At 38.6% G+C, this 22,568-nt stretch overlaps 1 protein-coding gene across 1 annotated transcript in view; it reads right to left on the bottom strand.

The window, feature by feature from the left end:
* Positions 1 to 22,568, bottom strand: part of pcm (pacman) — a 668,873-nt gene that overhangs the window by 406,315 nt on the left and 239,990 nt on the right. The window contains exons 15-17 of the mRNA XM_067150369.2: positions 8,062 to 8,225; positions 1,515 to 1,649; positions 1,312 to 1,429 (exon numbers count right to left, since the gene is read on the bottom strand). Of these exons, the coding sequence (XP_067006470.2) occupies positions 1,312 to 1,429; positions 1,515 to 1,649; positions 8,062 to 8,225 (417 nt within the window). The remainder of the gene's footprint in view (positions 1 to 1,311; positions 1,430 to 1,514; positions 1,650 to 8,061; positions 8,226 to 22,568) is intronic.

The raw sequence follows: 22,568 nt of genomic DNA, 5'->3' as shown, positions 1-22,568 counted from the left end.
CCAGGAACCTGTTTCTGCCTTAAAGAACCTATACATACCCTTCTATATTTTTGGATTGAAAACTGAATGCATGAATAGCTAGAATAGCAGCTCCTCGTGTACTTACTCCTAAAGTCACGAATATCCTTGTAAACCTCACAGCCTTCAGATCGGGAGGTTTCGGCAATATGGCTGTGTATAATGGCGCACATTTCCAAGTAATGAGCCAAATGATCAGTGACCAAGGACATGTGCCTATATTCAATCCCCTGCAGAGGTTATCCTCTTAACTCGTGCCAACCAAGCTTCATACTGGAGCTATGCCTGCCATCATTTTTATGCTTTCAAACCAGACAGATGATGGTGGCCACATTTCTCAATGAACTATTTATTACCTTTTCAATACTTCAAGAAGACTATAGAACATATGCCCTTCCCAGGCAGAGCACACCGCTTCTTATTATTTCCCAGTTTTTCTCTGACAACTGCTGCTGGTAGATGCAGTTTCTAATGTAATAGTCATTGAAACACTACCTCTTTCCTTCACAGTATCTCTACATACAAGACATAATGCACTGTTTAATATCTCCAATATATTAACTACTCTGAGATACTGAATAAACATTTCCCACTGAGTCTTAAATAATACCACAACTTTGAATTTAGTAGGTGATTGAGTAGATGAATAATCATTGTATAATGAATGTCAGTAGGCAGTGAAAGGATTTCTTTGAGGGTGATTTTTAGCAGCTGATCTACATCCTTACGAAACACTTTTGGTAACTTGTTGAAAGGAGCATTCTGCAAAGAGAATGCAAGTGTTGACATACACGATTATTATTTAAAATTTCTCATCTGTTTTCAGCAGTGGTTTAACATCCGAATAACTGCTTTAACGGTTATTAAAAATGCTGAGTTGCCCGAAATTCTGTCACTCAAAAGTTCCTTCCTGAGCCATTAAATCTATCAACACTAGGCTGCCGTAATTCTTAAAACTAGTCCAAGAAGTAGGGTATAACTATACTTTAAAATGCAATACAAAATACGTTGTTTATACAAGGTCATTTGATTTTTTTATCTCATCTGCCCTTAATTTATAAGGATGTATATTTATTCAGTTTTAGCAAACACCCATCAAATGTTGGCTTCTGTGCCCATTGATATTTAAAAGGAGATGTTACGTGTTATTTTGTCGATGTTGATTCAGAATGAGGGGCATTAATATCAAGATCATCAGTCTCAAAATTGCTTTGATATTGTTATAAGTTTTCTATTACTAATGCAAGCAGAGTAAATTTTGACACAGTTTAAAAAGTTTTAAAAAATCTGTACCTGTTTCTCCAAAGTAATTTTTCCATTTTTTCCAAACACATACTTCCGCCCCACTAGTGTTGCAGCAGTGATTAATAAATGTGTAGAGCCTATGTCCACACCGAGACGGTTCATGTAACTGTAAAAGTAAGAGAGAATTTTATTTTTCCAACATTATCTTCTTTCGTTAAGAAGTAAGTAATAAGCTTACAGTATCATCTCACCGTTCTCGAATGCTGTTTCTGAATGTATCAAACAACCCAGCACTGTTCCCTTTCAGTTCTTCTACAACAAAGTTAGGAGTTGAGTCACTCTCCACCGACGTGTAACGAAGCTCCTTGCTGGAAACAGCTAGCACCCTGCAAATAATAATAATAATAATAATAATAATAATAATAATAATGATAATAATAATAATAATAATAATAATAATAATAATAATAATAATAATAATATCAACAACAATTTATTTAGCGTATGGCATTTAGTGTCGGGAGTGCTCGCGGACATGTTCAGCTCGCATGGTGTAGGTCTTTCTATTTTCCCATGGGCAACCTGCACGTTTGGATGCGAGATGATGATAATGAGGTAGAGAAAGGTTAAAATCCACATTGTTCACAAGACCCACCTTAAACCTACTAATCCTCTAACAAGATCTTCCCCCCCCATCTTCCTCCCCTCCAGACCTACCACATATAACATTTTATATCTCCTTCTCACACGACTAACGTCTTTTACCACTGACTGATTTCATATTCATCAGTGTTAAAATTTTATCAGTTATAAATTATATACCAAGTGATTCAAATAAGTTCTTGACGCTCTGGTTGAAGCATAGCACGTGCGAGTGTTTTAAATGACTCTTTACTCTGGAAGCCTATCAGAGCCTTCTATTGAACGGATGCACGAAGACTACATATTGAAGAACCTCCTTTTATTCTTTGAATAGTGGGAGACTATATGCTTACTTCAATGTGTCACTGCGACAGATTTAATTATTATGCCGTTGCTCTTCTGTTATGGCGATTTATCTTAACACATGGTGTGAATGGACAGTTATAGATTTTTAATGAACATATTTCAATGTGTATCCACAATACTTTTGATTATTATGTCTTTGCTTATATATTTGTGATTCATTTTATGGCTGATGATGACATTATATATGTCGAAACCAGTCCCCGAGTTGAATAAAATGTATTTGTAACATCAACACGTAATTAATATTGAAAAGGTTGAACCTAACAGATATCTTAACGTTGATCTTAGTTCAATACAGAACCATTAATGAAGTTCATATCTTTGAATAATACACTCATGTTCATAAAAAGCAGAACACCTTGAAAGACTGGAGACAGGAAGTTCATATTCACAGGATATGTTCATTAGTATGTTCTGCAGAAATGATTAGCATTTCAGTCACCTAGGTCAGCATGTGTCCTGCTGCCTAGTAGGCATTGGGTCCTCCATGGACACTGATAACTCATCCCATGCATGATGGCATTGACGCATATAAGACGCGAATGCCATCCTGAGGTAGCGCCATCCATGCTACATTCATCTGGTTCCACCGTTCATCTTTGGTGGTTGGCATTAAATCACAGCGCCGCACCCGGCGTTTCACCATATCCCACACATTTTGAATTGGCGACAAGTCCGGTGATCAGGCGGGGCCAGGGCAAGTCTGAAATCCTGTGATAACAAGTAGTCACGTGTTCGTGCAGCAACATGTGGTAGCGCATTGTCCTGCTGAAATATGGCGTCTGGGGTATAAGCAGAAAGGGTATGGCTACGTGTCGCAGGATGCCATTCACGTAGGTCAAACTGGTCACAGTGCACTGGACACGCACTAACAGTGATTTATGGTTGTACCCCATAGCACCCCACACCAGAAGACATTGAGTTGGCACTGTATGTTTTGTGCGAATGCAGTCAATGTGATGCCTCTCCCCTGCCTGCGGCGAACCAAAATGCACCCATCATTTTCAAACAAACAGAACCTGGATTCATGCGAAAACACTATCTTCTGCCATCCTGTCCCCAGTGACGTCAATCCATACACCACTGCAGTCTGGCCTGTTTAGGCGGAGAAGTGGATAACACGCCGGTAATCCAGACTGTAATAAACGGCGATGGACTGTCACCCCTGATAGTGTACGATGTGTTACACTGTTGCGCCAGAGCCGAAGGGGACGCAGATCTGTCCTGTAATGCCATTCGGATGAGGTGTCTATCTTTTCAGGGAGGTGGCCTGGGTGGTGCAACCAGACCCATCTCGTCGTGTTCTACGGCCTTCTGTGAACCATTCTGTACACATCCGTTGCACTCCCGACACACTTTGTCCCACACGAGCAGTAATTTCCCGGATGGATGCATCACGTTGTTTCATGCCAATAATGCGCTTTGTTTCAAACTCACTCATTTGACGGTATAGTTCTCGCATATATATGTGAGGCATCCTGTATGTACACTCAAGTCACACTGATCCATTACCTACAGTTTATAGGGACAACAAGAGCCAAAGGCACATTTTATCAGTCAGTGATGGTGCGCCGAGATATCGATGTGGACCTTGAACCTGAGAGCTGACATGGTTCAAATGCTAATCATTTCTTCAGAACATACTAATACATATGTCCTGTGAATATGAGCTTCCTATCTCTAGTCTTTCAAGGTGTTCTGGTTTTTATGAACATCAGTGTACTCCTGTAAGATCAAGACTAGAATATGCCTCCAATATTTGGAACCTGTACACAGTGAAATGTGTTTATCTAACCAAGAAAATACAAAGAAAATTTCTCAGATAATTATGTTTATTACAAGAGGATTATTATCCCTATTATGAATCGTATACCCTAATACACAAAGCTACTGATGTTAGGGAACTATCTCACAGAAGAAATTGTCAGGGTCTCTATTTCCTTCATAAAGTAATAAATAACAAAATTGATGATGGTAAAATCAGAGAAGGAATTGATATATATGTTCCAAATGAAACTCCCAGTAGATTCTGGAATATATTCTTCATACCAAAAACTAACAGAGACTGTCACAAGAACTCCCCTTCATACAGAATTATGACTAAATATAATCTAGTACACCTTCTTGATCTAGACATATTTAGCACATCGGAAAACTAGTTTGTTACATCCTGTAATAATAATAATCGTATGGCCTCAGCTACCGTGTGCAGAGATTTCAATTTGACACCATGTGGCTGTCTGCTCGTCAATTTCGACGTTCCGTTTTACTCTAGGCCTCCACTAGATGGCAGACCGAGTAAACCAAAACTCTCTTGGGCGTCTATGGCTGAGATTTAATGAATTTTGTTAGGTAAACACCAAATGGGTCACCAGAGATCTTTTACATGCCGACATCGTATGACATGGAGTGTCGAATGGACTTTTTTCCGCCCTTCAAAAATCCGACTACCTCTGCCGGGTTTGAACCCGCTATCTTGGGATACGGAGGCCGACACTCTACCGCTGATCCACAGAGGCAGCTGTTACATCCTGTGATAAAGTGCTACGGTCTTTGTAAGATACATGGCGCCTTGAAGTAACTGAATGTATCCAATATTATTTCCTCTTCCTCTATCTCTTTCTTTTGTAATTAAGTTCCGTTATTAGTTCAAACCATTGATTTGCTCTATTACTTGCTGATAATATCAAAAAAGTAATGAACAGTGTAATTGGGGAAACCTGTACTGACCACAACAATGCTTTAGTAAGTAATAGGGGTGTACTGTTATAAGACCACTTACTTAAAATACAACACATACAGGAGCGACCATCACGTGAAGTTTCAACTTTGTGGAACAGTTTCAGGGAAATGAATATTTTTATCATTGGGCTTCACTTGTAGTCAAAATACTTTAGGGGTGCAAATAGGACCACTTCTCATTGACATTGAGGAGTAACCGTCATGTGAAATTTCAACATTGTATATCACGCAGTTTCAGAGAAATTTTTGTCATCAGGTCTCACCTTCCCCCCGTCAAAATTCCTTAGAGGTGAAATGTTTTAAGACCACTTCTTATTTAAAGTATAAGACATATAGGAGCAACCACTATATGAAATTTCAACTTCATATGTCAAATGGTTTCAGAGATATGAATATTTTTATTTTCAGGCCAGCTCCTGGTCAAAACTATCACTCAGGGTTGTATTATTTTACGACAACTTTTCATTTAAAATCTGACGTATAACAGCAACCATCATGTTAAATTTCAACCTCATACGTCAAACAGTTTCAAAGGTATGAAATATTTACGTTTTCAGGTCTCCCCTCCCCAGTCAAAACCCCCTTTGTATTGTATAAAAGAATTTCCTACTAAAAATCTAAAACATAGAGGAGCAACTACCATGCGAAATTTCAACCTCGTATATCCATCAGAGAAATTTATATTTATATATTTGGGTATTAACCCCTATTTGACCCTCATAGAATTTTTTGAAACCCTTCCTTGGTGGGTGCCTATTTTGTAATAGAAAAGTATCACCAAAATTTCATTTCTTTATGTCCAGTAGTTTTGCTTGGGCATTGATTGACAATCAGTCAGGACATTGCCTTTTATACATATAGATACAGTAAAACCTCATTAAGACGTTTCTGCAGGGGACAACAAAAATTAACGTGTTAAGTGAGAAAACGTACTACTGAATATACCAATAAAAACTATCCGACAGGGATATGGAAACGCTAGACACGATTTTTTCCGACATGAAGGCATTTTACGTCATGTATCCGCGGGTACAGTGAAAACTATATCTACCACTTCTCAAGGCGAAATGAAATGGCTTATGGCTTTTAGTACTGGGAGTGTCCGAGGACAAGTTCAGCTCGCCTGGTGCAGGTCTTTTGAGTTGACACCCGTAGACAACCTGCGCATCGTGATGAGGATGAAATGATGATTAGGACAACACATACACCCACGCCCGTGTCAGCGAAATTAACCAATTATAGTTAAAATTCTCGACCCTACTGGGAATAGAACCCGGGACCCCTGTGACCAAAGGCCAGCATGCTAACCATTTAGCTATGGAGCCGGACATTTCTCAAGATGAGAGGAAAGTGTTAAAAGGTGTGAAAAAACAAGAGAACAAACATGAAAACCTTTTCTGTTGGGGCTTATAAAATAATGCACTGAGCGGTATGAAAAAAAACCAAACAAGAAATACAAAACATATGCAGAGGGGCCAATAAAAATATCCAAGTATTATTATTCCACATCACACTCTTTTTAAAACAAATGTTAGTAGAAGCCTTTCCTTTTCTAGTCACATTCTTAGACAGTGAATTGGAGGTTATACTCGGCCATGTGCGATTGCGACAGAATGACTTTGGCCGCCATTTGGAAAAACTTTGACCAAGTCGAATTGATCGAGTTGAAACTGGAAGGTGGGAGTTCAACATTTGCGACCTCTGCGCGCTTGCAGATGTCAGTCCACTTTCTGAAAGATATTATTGTTTTCTTCATTAGAAAGGAATTTCACTTTTTCTGTATCCATACCTAGGCTATCACAAGACAATTATGCACCACTCTAGTAAATTTCACACAATTATGTTCCTGCTGATGATTGTTGTTTAAAGGCGCCTAGCAGCTAATACAGATATAGGCTACCATATAACACACAAAAAACTTCACTGTACCACTCAACACAAAATCAATTTCTAACTTCTGAATGGAATGCAAAATACAAGCACAAACAGACCCAGCAATCTTGCTGCTAACCAGCAAGCAAAATTGAACATTTCTGAGGCTAACAGCTTGCTCCCCGAACGTGCAACTTATTCTGTGAAGTTCAGGAATTTAAGTCCTTTCTCCGTAATCACATAACTGTGGCAACGGATCTTATCCAAGTTGGAAATCACGTTTGTTTGACAAGGGATGGCAAATACTGTAACATTTTCAGAGCTAGGAAAAATGTGATCGTACTAAGTGGTAATGGCGAAAATTTGTGACGCAATAAGTCAGGCATTTTTATATAGATTAAATATGATGAGAATCATGACTTCGAATTTACGACGTGCTAAGCGGGAAAACTTGTTAATGAGGAACATACTAACAAGGTTTCTCTGTAATTGTTGATGCCTCAAAATCACCAATTCGCATCCACTGATAATTTGCCAATTCTATGCAGAGCAAAAAGAGAATATGTAACTTACTTAAAATTTACAAAAACACCTTTATACATTTAGATTAGAGAAACAACCCCTAATTTCAATTTCAATCAAATTTCTGGGCAGACCAACATCCTTTTCAAGGCACCGGTTGGCAAAGATCATTCACACCCTATAAACTCACTTTGACAATAGCAATAGTTAGCCTCCAGAAAACACTGAAAGACTACTTTCTGCTGTGAATGACACATGTAAATACGTGAGTGAATAAAATTATACAATTGTATGTACATAATCGCATGCATGTTTGAACTGTTTTTAAAGCATAAAGATCCAGACCCTATGCGTAAGTTATATTTCCTAACCAAGCCAATCATTTTATAATGCTATGACTAACAACTCTGCTCTAAACGGTGTTAAGGTGTCTTTCTAATAGCTTTTTCATTACTACTTGAATATTTTGAAAATTTAATTTTAGAGGAAAGTATGATGAAGAAAATTAAAAGCCACCATATAAAAAAATATTAAAAATATTTTCATAGTTCACAGCCCACAACTGATTTGTGACCCAAAATAGTATTACATTTCACGAAGCTTAATTACACTAGTGTTTCACTAAAATATCTAGTTAAGCAAAGACTTGCATACTTAGCTTCTAGAAGATGTGGCCAGTCCACAAAAATGGTCTTGCCAAGTAGCTGCTGGGCAATTTCCTTCAAATCTGGTTTGTCCTGGTTTACGATACGAAGGATCATGTTATCCCCTCGACTTGGCTCTTCAAACACTTTCACCTTCTTCTTCTCAAGTGAAGCCTGTAACAAAAAGTAGTCGAGTCTCAATCACTTTGTGTGGGGGGTGGGGGAGAAAAATAGATAGACTTCCAGGGGCAGGGATAATAACAGAAATAGTAATAATAATGGCACGTGGCTTCTGAAAGGCCTGATGCAGTTCCGTTGAGCTGACGCCTAATCAATGACCTGTGCGTTTGTGAGGATCGGGCCCTATCTATGAATTCTAATGCCGAAGACAGAACATACTGCCAGCCCCGAGCCATCGGAATTAATCAATGAAGGTTAAAATCTCCAGCCTGACCTAGGACCACTTGAACTGAAGGCCAGTACGCTAACCATTTAGCCATGGAGCCGGAAATTGTATAGCAGTATAACTGAGATACTTCAAATCAGATTCTTCCCACACTTGATGGTGAAGATTGTCCTCCCTACACAAAAAGTATAGCTCAATCATATCTTTGCCTCAAGAATTTCTTCCTTGATATTTCAATTTTCCTTACACACCTTTGTAAGATTATTTTTCAACACTTTATTAAATGTCATAAGCACAACTGTCTATATTCGAGAATCATTTTGTCCATTCGCAATTGCATATGATCTTCAATCCAAGGTAGAATTCATCCAAACAAGCATAGAAGTACATGCAAGAGATTAAATCCCTTTATCTAAGAAACCAATTCCCACAATGCGTGTTCTAACAAATGTTCACCGATACAGCCATGAATAGATCACATGTCTCAGTCTCATTTCCTGCACTGACAAGGGAACTGTTAGGGTTGGACCAGACCAATTGCAACGAAACTTGCTAGAATGGTTAATTTAGGCATCATAATCAAAATACACTGCAAAAAACTTTCTCAAGGACTTTACAAAGGAAAGGATTTATTGTATCCTCCTATTCAATACATATATATCCATCTTTAGATGGAATAATTCTAATCAAACATGTTTCAGCTCATTTTTTTGCCTTCAGTGAAAATGTTAAAAACTACATGATTAATATTAGAAGTATGTTATTTAAAAACATGATGAAAAAGAATGTATAAAATCATGTGGAACATGATGAAGTTAATAAAATGTGAGGTAGTAGCAAGGTTGACAACCTCTTAGTCTGAAAGTACAATATGTCACACTAAAAACCAAGGACAAAAGCACAAAAATAAAAGTTGAGAAACAGTATCTTCATTGAGTCACATGCTCGAAAAGTCTAGAGGGCAACAGAAGTGCGAGAATAAATTTTGAGAGGAAACAATGTCAAGTGTTGCGTGTGTGACTCAGTAGTGGAAATCATCAATAAAATCCAAATCTGTAATGGAAAAAATAATGATTGAGTATATGTGACAAGCTTGGACTAATAAATGACAGATACTCTAAACGAAAACTTTAGACTTACTTAGTAAATAATTGCCCTCTCGAATGGAGTGACCTTCTCAGATTAGAGGTACCGAAACCACTGGTCGAGCTTGTAGTTGGTTCAGCTGTGTTTGCGAGGATAGGGGAAGAAGTGAAAGGAGTGAGGGAGGGAGGCACTAAGCCGGTGAGGAGAGAGGGATGGAGGGGTAGTGTTGTGTTGTGTTGTGTTGGAGAGCTAGAAGCGGGGTTCATTTTTATTATGGAATTGTTGACAAGCAAATGGAATGAACGTTTCAAGTAAAATGTTATTTTCATTGACTAAGAGGGGTTTCTAAATTGATTAATATTGATGTTGATGTTCTAAAGAATGTTGAGCAAAGTGTCCTATTGGTCGCAATGGAGGATCTTAAGATCTTGATGAATTGCTGTGCATTCATGACCAGATTCTTTACGATGCTCACTCATAGCTGAAAAACTATTATATTTAAGAGTACTGCGATGTTCAGCGTACCTTATTACAAAGTTGCAGCCTGTTTGACCGATATAAATGGAGTTACTGGATTGACATTCTAATTTATAAACTCAGGAGTTAAAATATCTATTATTATTATTGTTGATAGTGTACGAATTGAAAATTAGTCTGGAGTTAGTATGGGAGGTTCTAAAAGCTATTTTGATCTTATTTTTTGAAAATATTATTTAGGAGCAGATTCTTTTGCTAGATTAGTCTTAGGTCTGCTCTTGTATCTACTGATGATTCTGTTGATAAAGGTTCTACTGAAGCCGTTGTATTCTACAATGTTGTGAATGGTGTTTATTCCTTTCTTTGTAGTTTTTGCAAGGTAAAGGAACAGTCAATGCTCTAAGAACCATACTATTGTAAACTGCTTTCTTATGTATGTCTGGGTGCAGAGAAGTTTCCTGAATGGTGTTGATAGTTTGGATGGGTTTTCTGTATATGTTAAAGGACAAAGTGTTGTTATAGTTGCACATAATGGTTAAATCCAGGTAATTAAGGGCATTATTCTTTTTTTGACTCTATGGTGAATTTTATATGTGGATCAATGGGGTTGAGAAGTTGAAGTACTGTGTTGCTGTTAGTAATATGAGAGTCCAAATGGCAAATATGTCATATACGTAGTGTGTCCAATGTTAAATGCCGTTAACCTTACCAATAATGGGAGAATGTTCCAAAGCAGAGGTTTCCAATTTGTAAGGGCTCGAGGGCCATATTGCAAACCTTAAGTCATGTTCGCGGGCCGCATTTGAATAATAGGCCAATTTTCGCAAAATTCTGCATATAGGGGGCCTACAGAAGTACCATTATGAAAGAATAATATGCATAATTCAATTGAAATAAAGGTTTGATAATTTTAATTACTTAGGTAAAACATTATTTTACAATTGCATAAATGAGTGAAATTTGGAGCCGGGCTGAGTGGCTCAGATGATTGAGGCGACCGCCTTCTGAAGCCAGCTTGGCAGGTTCGATGTTAGATCATTCTGAAGGTGCTCAAATACATCAGCCTCGTGTCGAGTGATTTACTGGCACATAAAAGAACTCCTGTGCGACAAAATTCCGGCACCTCGGCGTCTCCACAAAACATGAAAAGTAGTTAGTGTGACGTAAAAACCAATCATATCTGAAATTTGGATTTTAATTTTTTTTAATGAAAAATAATCTATTCAGATCAAGTGATTTTAAAAAATGAATGAACTAGTTCAAACTTGGGTCTATAACGAATATAAAAATTAATACATTTTTGAACGACTTATAAAATATTATTTTGTAACTATTCTTCACATTATTTATTAAAATGCTCTTGCGGGCCGCAATATATGGCTTCGCAGGCCACATGCGGCCCATGGGCCGCCATTTGGAAACCCCTGTTCTAAATGATCAATATAAATATCCACTAAGATCCCTGAAGCTGGTGCCACCATAGGAAGACTCATTTGTTTGTAAATGACGTTACTGAAAGGAAAGAAATTGTTATTCAATGTGAATTTCAGAATCTGAATAAATTCTTCTATTTCACCTATGCTTAATTTGCTGAACCTTGAAAGATTGTTTTCATTCCATCTGAAGATGGATATATATGTACTGAATAGGACGCAATAAATCCTTTCCGTTGTAGAGTGAAAACTGTCAATAGGGAATGATTTTAATATCTTCGTAAGGACTGTGTTCAGTTGCACCAGGGTATAATAAGTGCATACTGAGGAGTAGTTGTGTTAAGAGATTCATTTGTCACGGACATCTGCGATCAGATGGCGCTCAGAAGGCCTGTCCGTGCGCACTCTGTTTTGACTCTGTGGGCAGCAACTGTGCTGAGGTTAGAGGTGAACAGTGTTTGCAACATTCATTCTGGGATACAACCATGCCCCGCCGATGAGTAAGTGCTCCTGTTTAACAACTGCAGCCATTTGAACGGGGTCGCATTGTGGGCCTCCATGAAGCTGAACAGATGTATCGATGGATAGCTGCACATGTTGGCCACAACGTATTGGTGGTGTGTCACTGCTTTCAGCAGTGGTCTGTGGAACATTGACACACCCGTAGACTCGGCTCCAGACGTCTGCGTAGTAGATGCACGTCAAGATCGACGCATTGCGTGAGCAGCAGTAGTCGATCAAACCACCAAGGAACGAAATCCGGTCACATGTTGCACATGTGTCATGAAGGACCATTGGGAACCATCTACTTGCAGCAGGATTATGTTCACGTGTGCCCCTGGCCAGGCTACCACTGACACCACGACAATGCCAAGCATGGTTACTCTGGTGTCATGAAATAGTCGACTGGAGAGGGGAATGGCACTCTGCTGTCTTCAGTGATGAGAGTAGGTTCTGTCTGTATGTAAGTGATGGACATACATGTTTACGACGTAGACCTAGTGAGCGGCCTATTACAGACTGCATTCACCCATGACACCCAGGTTCCACCCCAGGCTCGCGTTCACACTTGGTAATTCTGCAGGGTAACGTAACCAGTGCCCACTACATTGCACAGGTTGTCCCCATGCTACTGCCATTTCTTGAACAGAAAAGTAATATGCTTTTTCAGCAGGACAATGCACATTCATATACAGCTGCCACAATGCAATATGCACTACATGGTGTACAACATCTGGCCGGGCCAGCAAGATCACTGGATCTCTCGCCAATTGAACACGAATGGGACATGACGAAACAGGAACTTATGATTTCTCCAGAGTGTACAAAAACCATTGCTGAATTACATCAAAAGTGGCAAAATCCTTGGAAAAATCTATCGCAAGATGACATTTGACACCTTTATGATCGTTTGCATGCTCGAATACATGCCTGCATTGCTGCCAGAGAGAGGTACACTGCATATTGATATGACTAATTGGGCACCCTTCACTGTGACGTGTGTTTCATTTGGTCAAAATTTGTGATCATATACTCCTTCAATGATGAACTACCTATCACATCGCTCGTGAATAAAATAACCTTGTCCTTGAGGATATTGCATGTTTGTTTTTTCTAGCAGTGCAGACACTTCCCTTATAAAATAATATTTACAGTAGAACCTAGATTATATGTTCCCGGAAACTACGTTTTCCTGTATTATTCAAATTACATGATCCCGCGAGCATCCTTATTAAATCATGTTGTAAAAATCCTACATTATCCATTCCCCAAAGAAACGATTTCCCGGATCAACCGTCCAGAAATTTCAGTCCCATCAACACTAAATCCTCGATTACACGTTTTTCAAGAAACTCTATCTTACAAAAAGACGGCTACGGCATACTTACGGATCTTGGTGTTGACGTCCCGTCATTGCGATAATTTGAGGAAGCACTGCACTGGAAAAGCAGTCGGCGGTGAACTTGCATAAGGGATCATCTTAGCATCGCATTCGGGTAGTATTGTTTAGAGAATCCTCGGAAATCATAAAGCAGAGACAGCCCAAAACAATCGGAAGGAGACAGAGCACATTTCGACAGCTCTATTTGAAGACAGAACAAGTTTCGGCAAATGTTTGTACTTGCAAAACGTCTGCGTTATGTCCAGGGTTAGATGATTTTTTTTAAAAAAATTCTAGTGTATCGCCGAACAGGTTTTCGGCATTTCCCTTGGGCACTGTATAGTCACTGGGCTTTCAGTCAGGAATCAAAACTGCTCCTTCTTAAGTACCGGTAACACAAATTTAGTATTTCAGTATTATCATATACGATTATGTTATCGAGACCAAAACAGATGTTGCACCTTACATACGTACAGCCATGGAAGGTTTTGGGATTGCCTATTACTATTTTCGTCCTAATATAAGACTGGGAATTTCATGTTTTTGTGTTTAAATGTTATACAAACTGCAGCCGTTTTATTTGCGCACATTACATTTAAAAACTTTGTATCATTTCGCACTCGTGCCGACTTGTACAGCGAGCGCGCTTTCGAGCTTTCGGAATGTTAATGATATTTTTTCTCTTTCTAATTTGATTGTGATTAGTGACGGGCAGAATTGAATATAATGCATTTGAGAATTTGAGGACTGATACATTCGAAACCATATTCTCGAGTTCAACATAACCTTTAAAAGTCGATGTAGGCCTAATTTGTGTGGTACAAGATTTAAATAAACTGACTAGGAACAGTATACCGGTGACCAAATTACAATGGAAGTTGAAAAAAAAAATGAACAAAAATGATTTCGCTATCATGTTGGACGCTTTTGTATCTAATGTGCTTTTATTTTATTACATTAGAGAATTAAAAATTACTTGTGGTCAGTTGTTGTTTGGCTTGGCGTTATGGGTATTACATTTTTCGAGGAGAGTTTGGCTGATCAAAGTTGCTGAACTGAAAGAAATTTTCAAAGGAATTTGACATCGTTTTCAGAGGAAACTGACAAAGTTTCTCCGGTAAAACTGAATGTAAAGTTTCGAGATTTTAAAGTCGCGTACCAGTAATTAACGTTTGAAGCCAGCCCCGCGCTCTAACTTGCCTGCCTCTCAACCGGAGGGCCCGGGTTCAATTACTGGACAGGTCAAGCATTTTTACCTGGTAATGAGGAATGGTTCCAGGTTCAGTCATTCTATGATTACCTTTAATTGAGGAGCTATTTAATGGTGGTATGGCAACCCTGGACTAGAGAGCCAAGAATAACTGCCGAGAGGATTCATCACACTGACCATGCGTCACCACAAAATCTGCAGGCCTTCAGACCAAGGCCGGTCGCTTGGTAGGCGGAAGGCCTATTGGGACTGTAGTCTGGTTTGGTTTCAGGGTGTTTTTAAGATTATAAGTATACATATTTCATTTTTGTGATGTTTAGCCAAATTGTTGATGGTTCATTCATACCCAGATTTTCCATTTTCCCGTGTTGTACGTTTTTTATTCATGGTCCCTCCAAAAATGGAGAATCGAGGTTCCACTGTAACTATTTAGTAAACAGTTATTTGTTTCTGCAGTTTAAAATTGAATGTGGTCAATTAAAGATAATTACAATGAAACTTGGTAGGATGATCAACTAAGTCATCAGAACTTTGCTGTAAATCTGCCACTGTTACCAAGGCTGTCCATAGCATTACAAAATGAGTTATTCTTAACAGGAGGTATTAAAACCCTAAAATTTTAATATATTCACATGCTGTACATGTTAGTATAAAAGTTTGTAGAAAGTGAAATTCTACAAATATTCCATTTTCACAACCGTACTGCACTCTGACTTTTAACACATTAGGTTGTGTTCAGTGCAAATAGTACAAATCGAGAAATTGTAAGTACAAAACAAAAGTGGCCAACCGAACATCAGTGGAAACCAAACCAACAAGCAAGCATCCAACACAAAATCGGAAGGTTGTGGATTTGGATTCCATTGATGTCCGGTTGGCCATTTTTGTTCTGTACTCAATATATCTTTTCAATATGTAATATTTGTACTGAAGACAACCTAAAAGGTTGAAATTTTATTCAAAGTGAAATTCTGTTTGTGATATCAAAATTTCATTTTCGGTATAGTTATATATAACTTTAGAAAATACCTGTAGGTATATTTCTACAGTGCATATACAGGGTCATTCTACATCATCATCAGCACACAAAATGCTGTCAGTTGCATACATTAATTTATTTACAGCTTAACTTCACATTAAACGAACACATCAACAAACTACCATGTTTTACAACTGCCTATCACGAAGAATAAGAAGACTGCAACCACTGCATGTCAACTACCAACTCTACAAAACCAATTCATTCACATATTTCAAACAAGACTTCTACACATGTCTCCTCAAAACAACTCCCGTTAAGCAGTAACTCAACTCCACCATCAAGACTGCCTCTTGTATATGTGTTGCCTGGCCAGGCTTCTAGAAGGATGTTACACAACACCTTTTCTCGTAAATTCTTGACTGCCTATACTATAGTTACAATTTAAAGAACATTCTACAACCATCTAGTGTCAAAGATACGTTATTCTGGATGTTACAGTGTGTTGCACAATGTTACTGTTGATTATACACCATATATGAAGGTAATAATGAATTCTATACTATTAATAATTACAGGTTCTTACAGTAACTAAACTCACATATATATGTAAGACCGGAAATCTTCCGGCATATCAAACTAGGATGACAAGCCTACGGAAGAAATTTTTCAAACTTCAAATTCAAAGAAGATAGTCTTTGACCAGAGTGGTCTCCCTGTACTGACTTAAGGTTGTGAAACCTGGACATTGAGCGAGTTTGTTAAGCAAAAACTCAGAACAGCCCAAAGAGCTATGGAACGGTTTATGCTAGGCTTCATGAAGAAAGACAGGAAGAGAGCAGATTACATCAGGTCAGTCACAAAGGTCAGTGACATTTCAGAAAGGGTGTTTACCCTAAAATGGCAATGGGCAGGCCATGTTGCTTGGAGAACTGATGGTAGGTGGACAAAGCTTGTGCTTGAGTGGAGTCCAAAAGATCATCTGAGACCTAACGGAAGACCACCGGACAGATGGGATTAAGACATTGGGAAGATTACTGGGATCAATTGGCAGAACATCGCTCAAGACCGTCCCAGATGGAGAGACCTCACGAATACCTACCTTGCTTCGGACTTAAAAGAGGCCACATCACAATAACAATTGAATATGGCTGATAGTGATAGATATTGTAACCCATAGGTCAGTGCAACCTTTCCCGATGCCTCAATCTATGTTGCTGCGCCACGATAGGCGACCGATTAATGCAACCAACGGGTTAAACATTCTTTGCCCGATACCTCCATTCTCTAACTCGACGCTTGGCAGCCTAGTTTGGCGAAATGGAATCGCTCAGCGGATACCTCAGGGTTTAATTATGGCTAGTAGGACCTGTAATCCTACTGTAGAATTCGCTTAACGTGGATCCATGAGAAATCCGACCCACGGATGTCACCCATCGTTATTTACGACATTATAATAATCACCGCCAACTACCTTATTAGAGTTTTGACCTCGAGAAACTTGCCATGGTAAAATGAATACTTAATTATACGATTCCTTACTTCACTATAAATTAACTTACAATCTAGACATTAATTAAAGAACTCATGACACCAGCAATTGTAGAAAAACAACAAAATATTTATTAATAAAATACTAAATTACTAATTTCCATATTATGTAACGCAGTATTCAAATTGACTGCTAATATGTATTAAAAAAAAAATTTGAGTCAGCGCTGGCTCGTATGATAAATAAAAAATAATATTCAGTATTTAAATTAATGAAATGATCAGTTCCTTTGTGCAGTTGAAATTCAAAAATTACACATTTACAACAGATCACTGGACCTTATCCGAGTTCCACTTCGCATTTTAAATATAAGTAAAACATCGACACAATAAACTCGTTCCGAAAGTTCACTTTCTTTAGTCTTATTTAAGCACTCTCACCTGGATACAATATCCAGCCGCAATGAATCTCTAATACACTGATAAGTCAAGTGTAAATAAATTGGAATTCGTTTAAGTAGCTCTAATGGAATTATAAGAAATCGAAAATAAATCTGAATATTTTAAATTAAATTTTAATAAAATCCGAAGTCATGATTTTGTTGCACTGCTCTCGTTGTGCATTGAAACTACATATGAACTAAGGCATTCCTTCCTAGTGCCTGTTAAATTCGGCTCCTACTCTTGCCTTTCCCTAGTTGAAGTTCGTAAATAAAAATGTACGTTCAAACGGAGAATATTAACTGATCTAGCTATCTATCTAACTTCAGCATAATCTTTGGCTGTCCCACACATGCCCTTGTCGGTTCTATGTCCCATTAAATAGTTATATTTTAATAACATTCAACCACAATGCAAGCTACACTACTCTCTTGCAAATAACATGGAAGCGCTTAACTGCGAGGTTTGGCAAATATCATCTTATATATATATATCGGTGTCGTAATGCTTTTGGTTATCTACAGCTATTCAAAGTCGAAGTATTCTAATATTCATTATAAAACATCTACACTGAAATGCAATTACGTCACGAGCATACATCTATAGTAATACATGCAGTTCGTACCTTGGCTTAAGTAGCTCCTGCGGTGTGGGCACTCTTACGCAAATAAAACATATACTTCACTAGTAGTGTGGCACAACTTAACTTGCAGGTACACGATGGTCCTGCATCGCGTAACAAACATCTCAAATCACTATCCATAACTCGTAACTTTCCTCAATTATCATATTCATACTCTCATTATAACATCAATCTAATATCAGCACCGTAGCCTCCATAATAATATATCGCGTTCCAAACTTGACGACTACGTAAAACTACCACACTGTTTCTTAATAAAATTCACAAGTCGCAGATCCTCATAACCTATCGACGAGTTCAATGCCCCTTTCTATGAACCAACAAATGCGTAATTCCATGTTTCTTTCTACACCGCGCACATCCATTCGTGACGTCAACTTAATTCATTACATCAATGAAATCTCTATAATCTCTCATTATGTCAATTCAATCAGCTGTTTCATATTTCTCTTCAAAACTCACGCTTCCTACAAGTAATCTAGTCGATATAGCATAACTTCTGCTATGTTATTAACTCGTAATTATGACTTAATTATCTCACACTTAGATGATAATCATCACTTGCATTGCCTTCTTATCGGCCTACAATTAGCCATCAGCACATACCTAAGGTACATGTGTAAGCAAACCAAAAATTATGCAATAAAATGTTATGAATGACTTAGCTCGCTCATAGTTGTTCCTGGTCCAGCTGTTCCATTCCCATTGGATGTAGATGGGTCTTCGGCTCGGTCACGGGTAAGACATCTGGAACGTCATCCGCTCCTCCGCTCTGGTAGTATTATCTGGTTACCCGTCGCCTTCTTTCCGTCATGGCTCGGTCGGATGGTTACCCGTCGCCTTCCTCGTCATTTCCTGGTCGTATGGTAAGATGAATTGTTCCCAGGTCGGTCCATCATGTGAATTCAGTGCATCATCTTGATCATCTTCTTGACAATCTCAAAATCGAAGCTAGTAATATTACGATATGTTGCCATTTTACTATTGACGTCGTTTATCCTTAAATTTTAATTTATTTCGTAGCTCCTCGTCGTCTTCGCAATTTCTTACGTATCGACTTCAGTACTTTTATTTTCGTCTTAACCGTTTGAATTTTGGTGAAGACTGATACTTTATTCTTATTTAATCGTCGTATTCTTTCCTTTCTTTTATATGCGCAGTCCTTTGCTTCTCCAAATCAAATATTACGATTACGGTGATTGCGTCCGCTCTCGATGCCGTGCAAATTTTAAGATGAAGATTTTCAATAATAAACTTTTTCTATTTTTTTGAAAACAATACTGTGCACCGTCCACTGTCCATCTTACTCGAAAACATTACCATTCCGTGAAATATATGGCCCTCTGAGACATCATAGCAGGCGACTATTCCATGCTTGCTTTAGATTACTAGGCCCATACCTTAGGTCGGCGCCATTTTGTAATCTGTCGTGGACGTGCGAACGAGCACAATATATATATATATATATATATATATATATATATATACAGCACTTTTCATGACAAAACCTCACAAATAATTTGATCGTCTGACTACTTTAATAATAATAATAATAATAATAATAATAATAATAATAATAATAATAATAATAATAATAATAATAATAATAATAATAATAATAATAAGTAGATGTAAACACTTCATAGCCATACCTCACAAGTCAATATAATCATAAAAATAATATCGAAATAATAATAATTCGAGCTCGATACTTGCATTATTTACCCATGGGTTAAATAATATTATTTTCAAGTTATATCAGTCTATTACACCTGCGTCAAGCTAACTGCTCTGAATCACGAAGCTATGATTCAGCAATGAATCAAAATACTAGTATTGATTTTATGGAAAAATTATTATTACCATAAAATTTAGCCACCTTTGTCAAGAACAATATAGTAAACTGTGAAGAAATGGAACACGTTACACACGAAGCATTCTTCTCCTCATCTATAAAGGTAGATAATGTCATTATTACTAACGTATATAAGCCACCTAGCGTCAGCTGGCCAGAGCACAGAATGTTGGTACCTCCAGAAAACAGCATCATTCTTGTCGACTTCAACAGCCACCACACGCTGCGGGGATACGATGAGTACGATGAAAATGGAGACAGGCTATTTGAATGGATGGATGCAAGCAATGTTAAGCTAGTGTACGATGCCATAGACAAAGGAACTTTCCACTCTGGTCGTTGGACAAAAGACTATTTGCCAGATCTCTGTTCTGCCTCCCATAACCTTATGACAACTACCTCAATACACAGACAGGTACTGAACAATTTCCCTCGGAGCCAACACAGACCCATAATCTATAGAGTTGGTCTTCAGATCCCTGTTATTAGGTCTGTACCCATACCTACATGGAACTTCCAGAAAGCTGACTGGAAGTCGTATGTTTTGCACACAGATGCCAACATTAGGTGGATAGCTCCAACGCCAGAAAATGACTGGAGGTTTGTTGGGCTAATAAAATCAGCTGCAAAAAGAACCATTCCTTGTGGCTATCGGAAGGATTACATACCTGGTTGGAACGAGGAAACAAGTCGCTTGTTTGCTGAATACTTAGAAGAAAACAGTCACGAGAAAGCAACTGAACTTCTGAAATCTCTAGATAATGCTAGAAGAGAGAAGTGAATAACAGCAGTACAAGATCTCAACTTCACACATTCTAGTAGAAAAGCATGGTCACTCATCCATAAACTAGATCCAACTTCCACACCACTGAGGATGCAGACCTCCATTAATGTGGAAACCACAGCAAACCACCTGGTCTCTGTATCACGGACTCAGAGGAATAAGAAATCTACAAAGCAAGTTAAGTCGGAACTAAGGCAGAGAAAACAAGAAATCCAACCAAATGACCAATATTCAAGTCCGTTTTCCTCAGAAGAGATACAAAATGGTCTCGACTCCCTTCGTAGTGGTAAAGCTGCTGGACTTGATGGCATATTCCCAGAACTTTTAAAGAACTGTGGTCCTGCAACCAAGCGCTGGCTGGCTTGCCTCTTTCTTTAGTAATGTTACGCAGTCTGGCCGACTGCCTCCGCTGTTTAAGAAAACTAAAATTATCATTATCTTGAAACCAGGCAAGGATCCCATATTACCCCAAAGCTACAGACCAATAGCCCTACTAAGCATAACTTACAAGCTTCTGGAAAGATTGATTCTTAACAGGATAGCTCCTATGATTGAATGCCTCATTCCGATTGAACAAGCTGGTTTTTGTCATGGCCGTGACTGCAGCGATCAGTTGCTTGCTCTGACTTCCTTTATAGAAAATTAATTTGAGAGGAAGAAGAAAAGTGTCTCTGTGTTCCTCGATCTTACTGCCGCCTATGACACAGTCTGGAAAGAAGGCCTTCTTCTGAAACTTAGCAGAGCAATACCATGTCTCAAGATCTTCACTCTAATAAAAAATATGCTGGAAAATAGATTTCTCCAGGTTCATACAGAACATGTCCGCAGACATTTCCACAAACTCAACAATGGTTTGCCACAGGGTTCAGTGCTGTCTCCAATTCTTTTCAACTTATACATACACGACCTTCCAGAAACCACACCTCGCAAGTTCATCTATGCAGAGGACATCAACCTCACCATACAAAGAGCAGACTTCCGTGAAGCTGAAGAAATCCTATCCCAGGACCTTGAAAAGATGGACAGTTATTTCACAAAGTGGCGATTGACACCTAGCCCTCTAAAGACAGAAGTAGCTACGTTTCACCTCAGTAAGAGGAATGCAAACTACCAACCGACAATCAGGTTCAGAAATCACACACTGCGGTGTAATGCTACCCCCAAAAGCCTCGGTGTAACTTTAGATAGATCCCTAACCTACCACCATCACCTTCAGAAACTGGCAGCTGAACTGAAAAGTCATAACAACCTTCTGGGTAGACTAGCTGGAGCATCATGGTGTGCAGATGCGAATTCACTGCGAACAACTGCTTTAGCACTAGTATATTCTTCAGCTGAATACTGTTCTGCTGTATGGCTGAATAGTTCCCATACTTGTCTGGTCGATGTCCAGCTGCGCCATACAATGAGAATCATATCTGACACCCTGCATTCCACTCCTGTACAGTGGTTACCCGTACTGAGCCACATTCAACCTCCTCACATCAGACGACAAAATGCTCTTGTCAAATTATGGACTAAGGTGATGATGAACAGCTCACTTCCCATCCACCGGGAAGCAGAAGAAAACACCGTTGCAAGACTGAAATCCCGGAAACCTGCCTGGAAGACGGCCAGGGAACTGACATTCCTTTTAGACCTGACGAAGCATGGAAGCAAGAATGGGCCAGATTACACCCACATGGTCTAATCAACATTGATGATCCAACAGCAAAACCTCCTGGGTTCAACCTCCCATGCACCATCTGAACTAGATTAAACAGGAAACAGTGTTGGAAAAACTGCTTCTGCACTACACCAATGGGGGTGGTTGGAGCCTCCTTCCTGCAA

This window comes from Anabrus simplex, chromosome 6 (genome assembly GCF_040414725.1).
Source record: "Anabrus simplex isolate iqAnaSimp1 chromosome 6, ASM4041472v1, whole genome shotgun sequence".
Classification (NCBI taxonomy): Eukaryota; Metazoa; Arthropoda; class Insecta; order Orthoptera; family Tettigoniidae; genus Anabrus; species Anabrus simplex.
The sequence above is the reverse complement of the archived record's forward strand: the minus strand, read 5'-3'. Positions and strand labels throughout refer to the sequence as shown.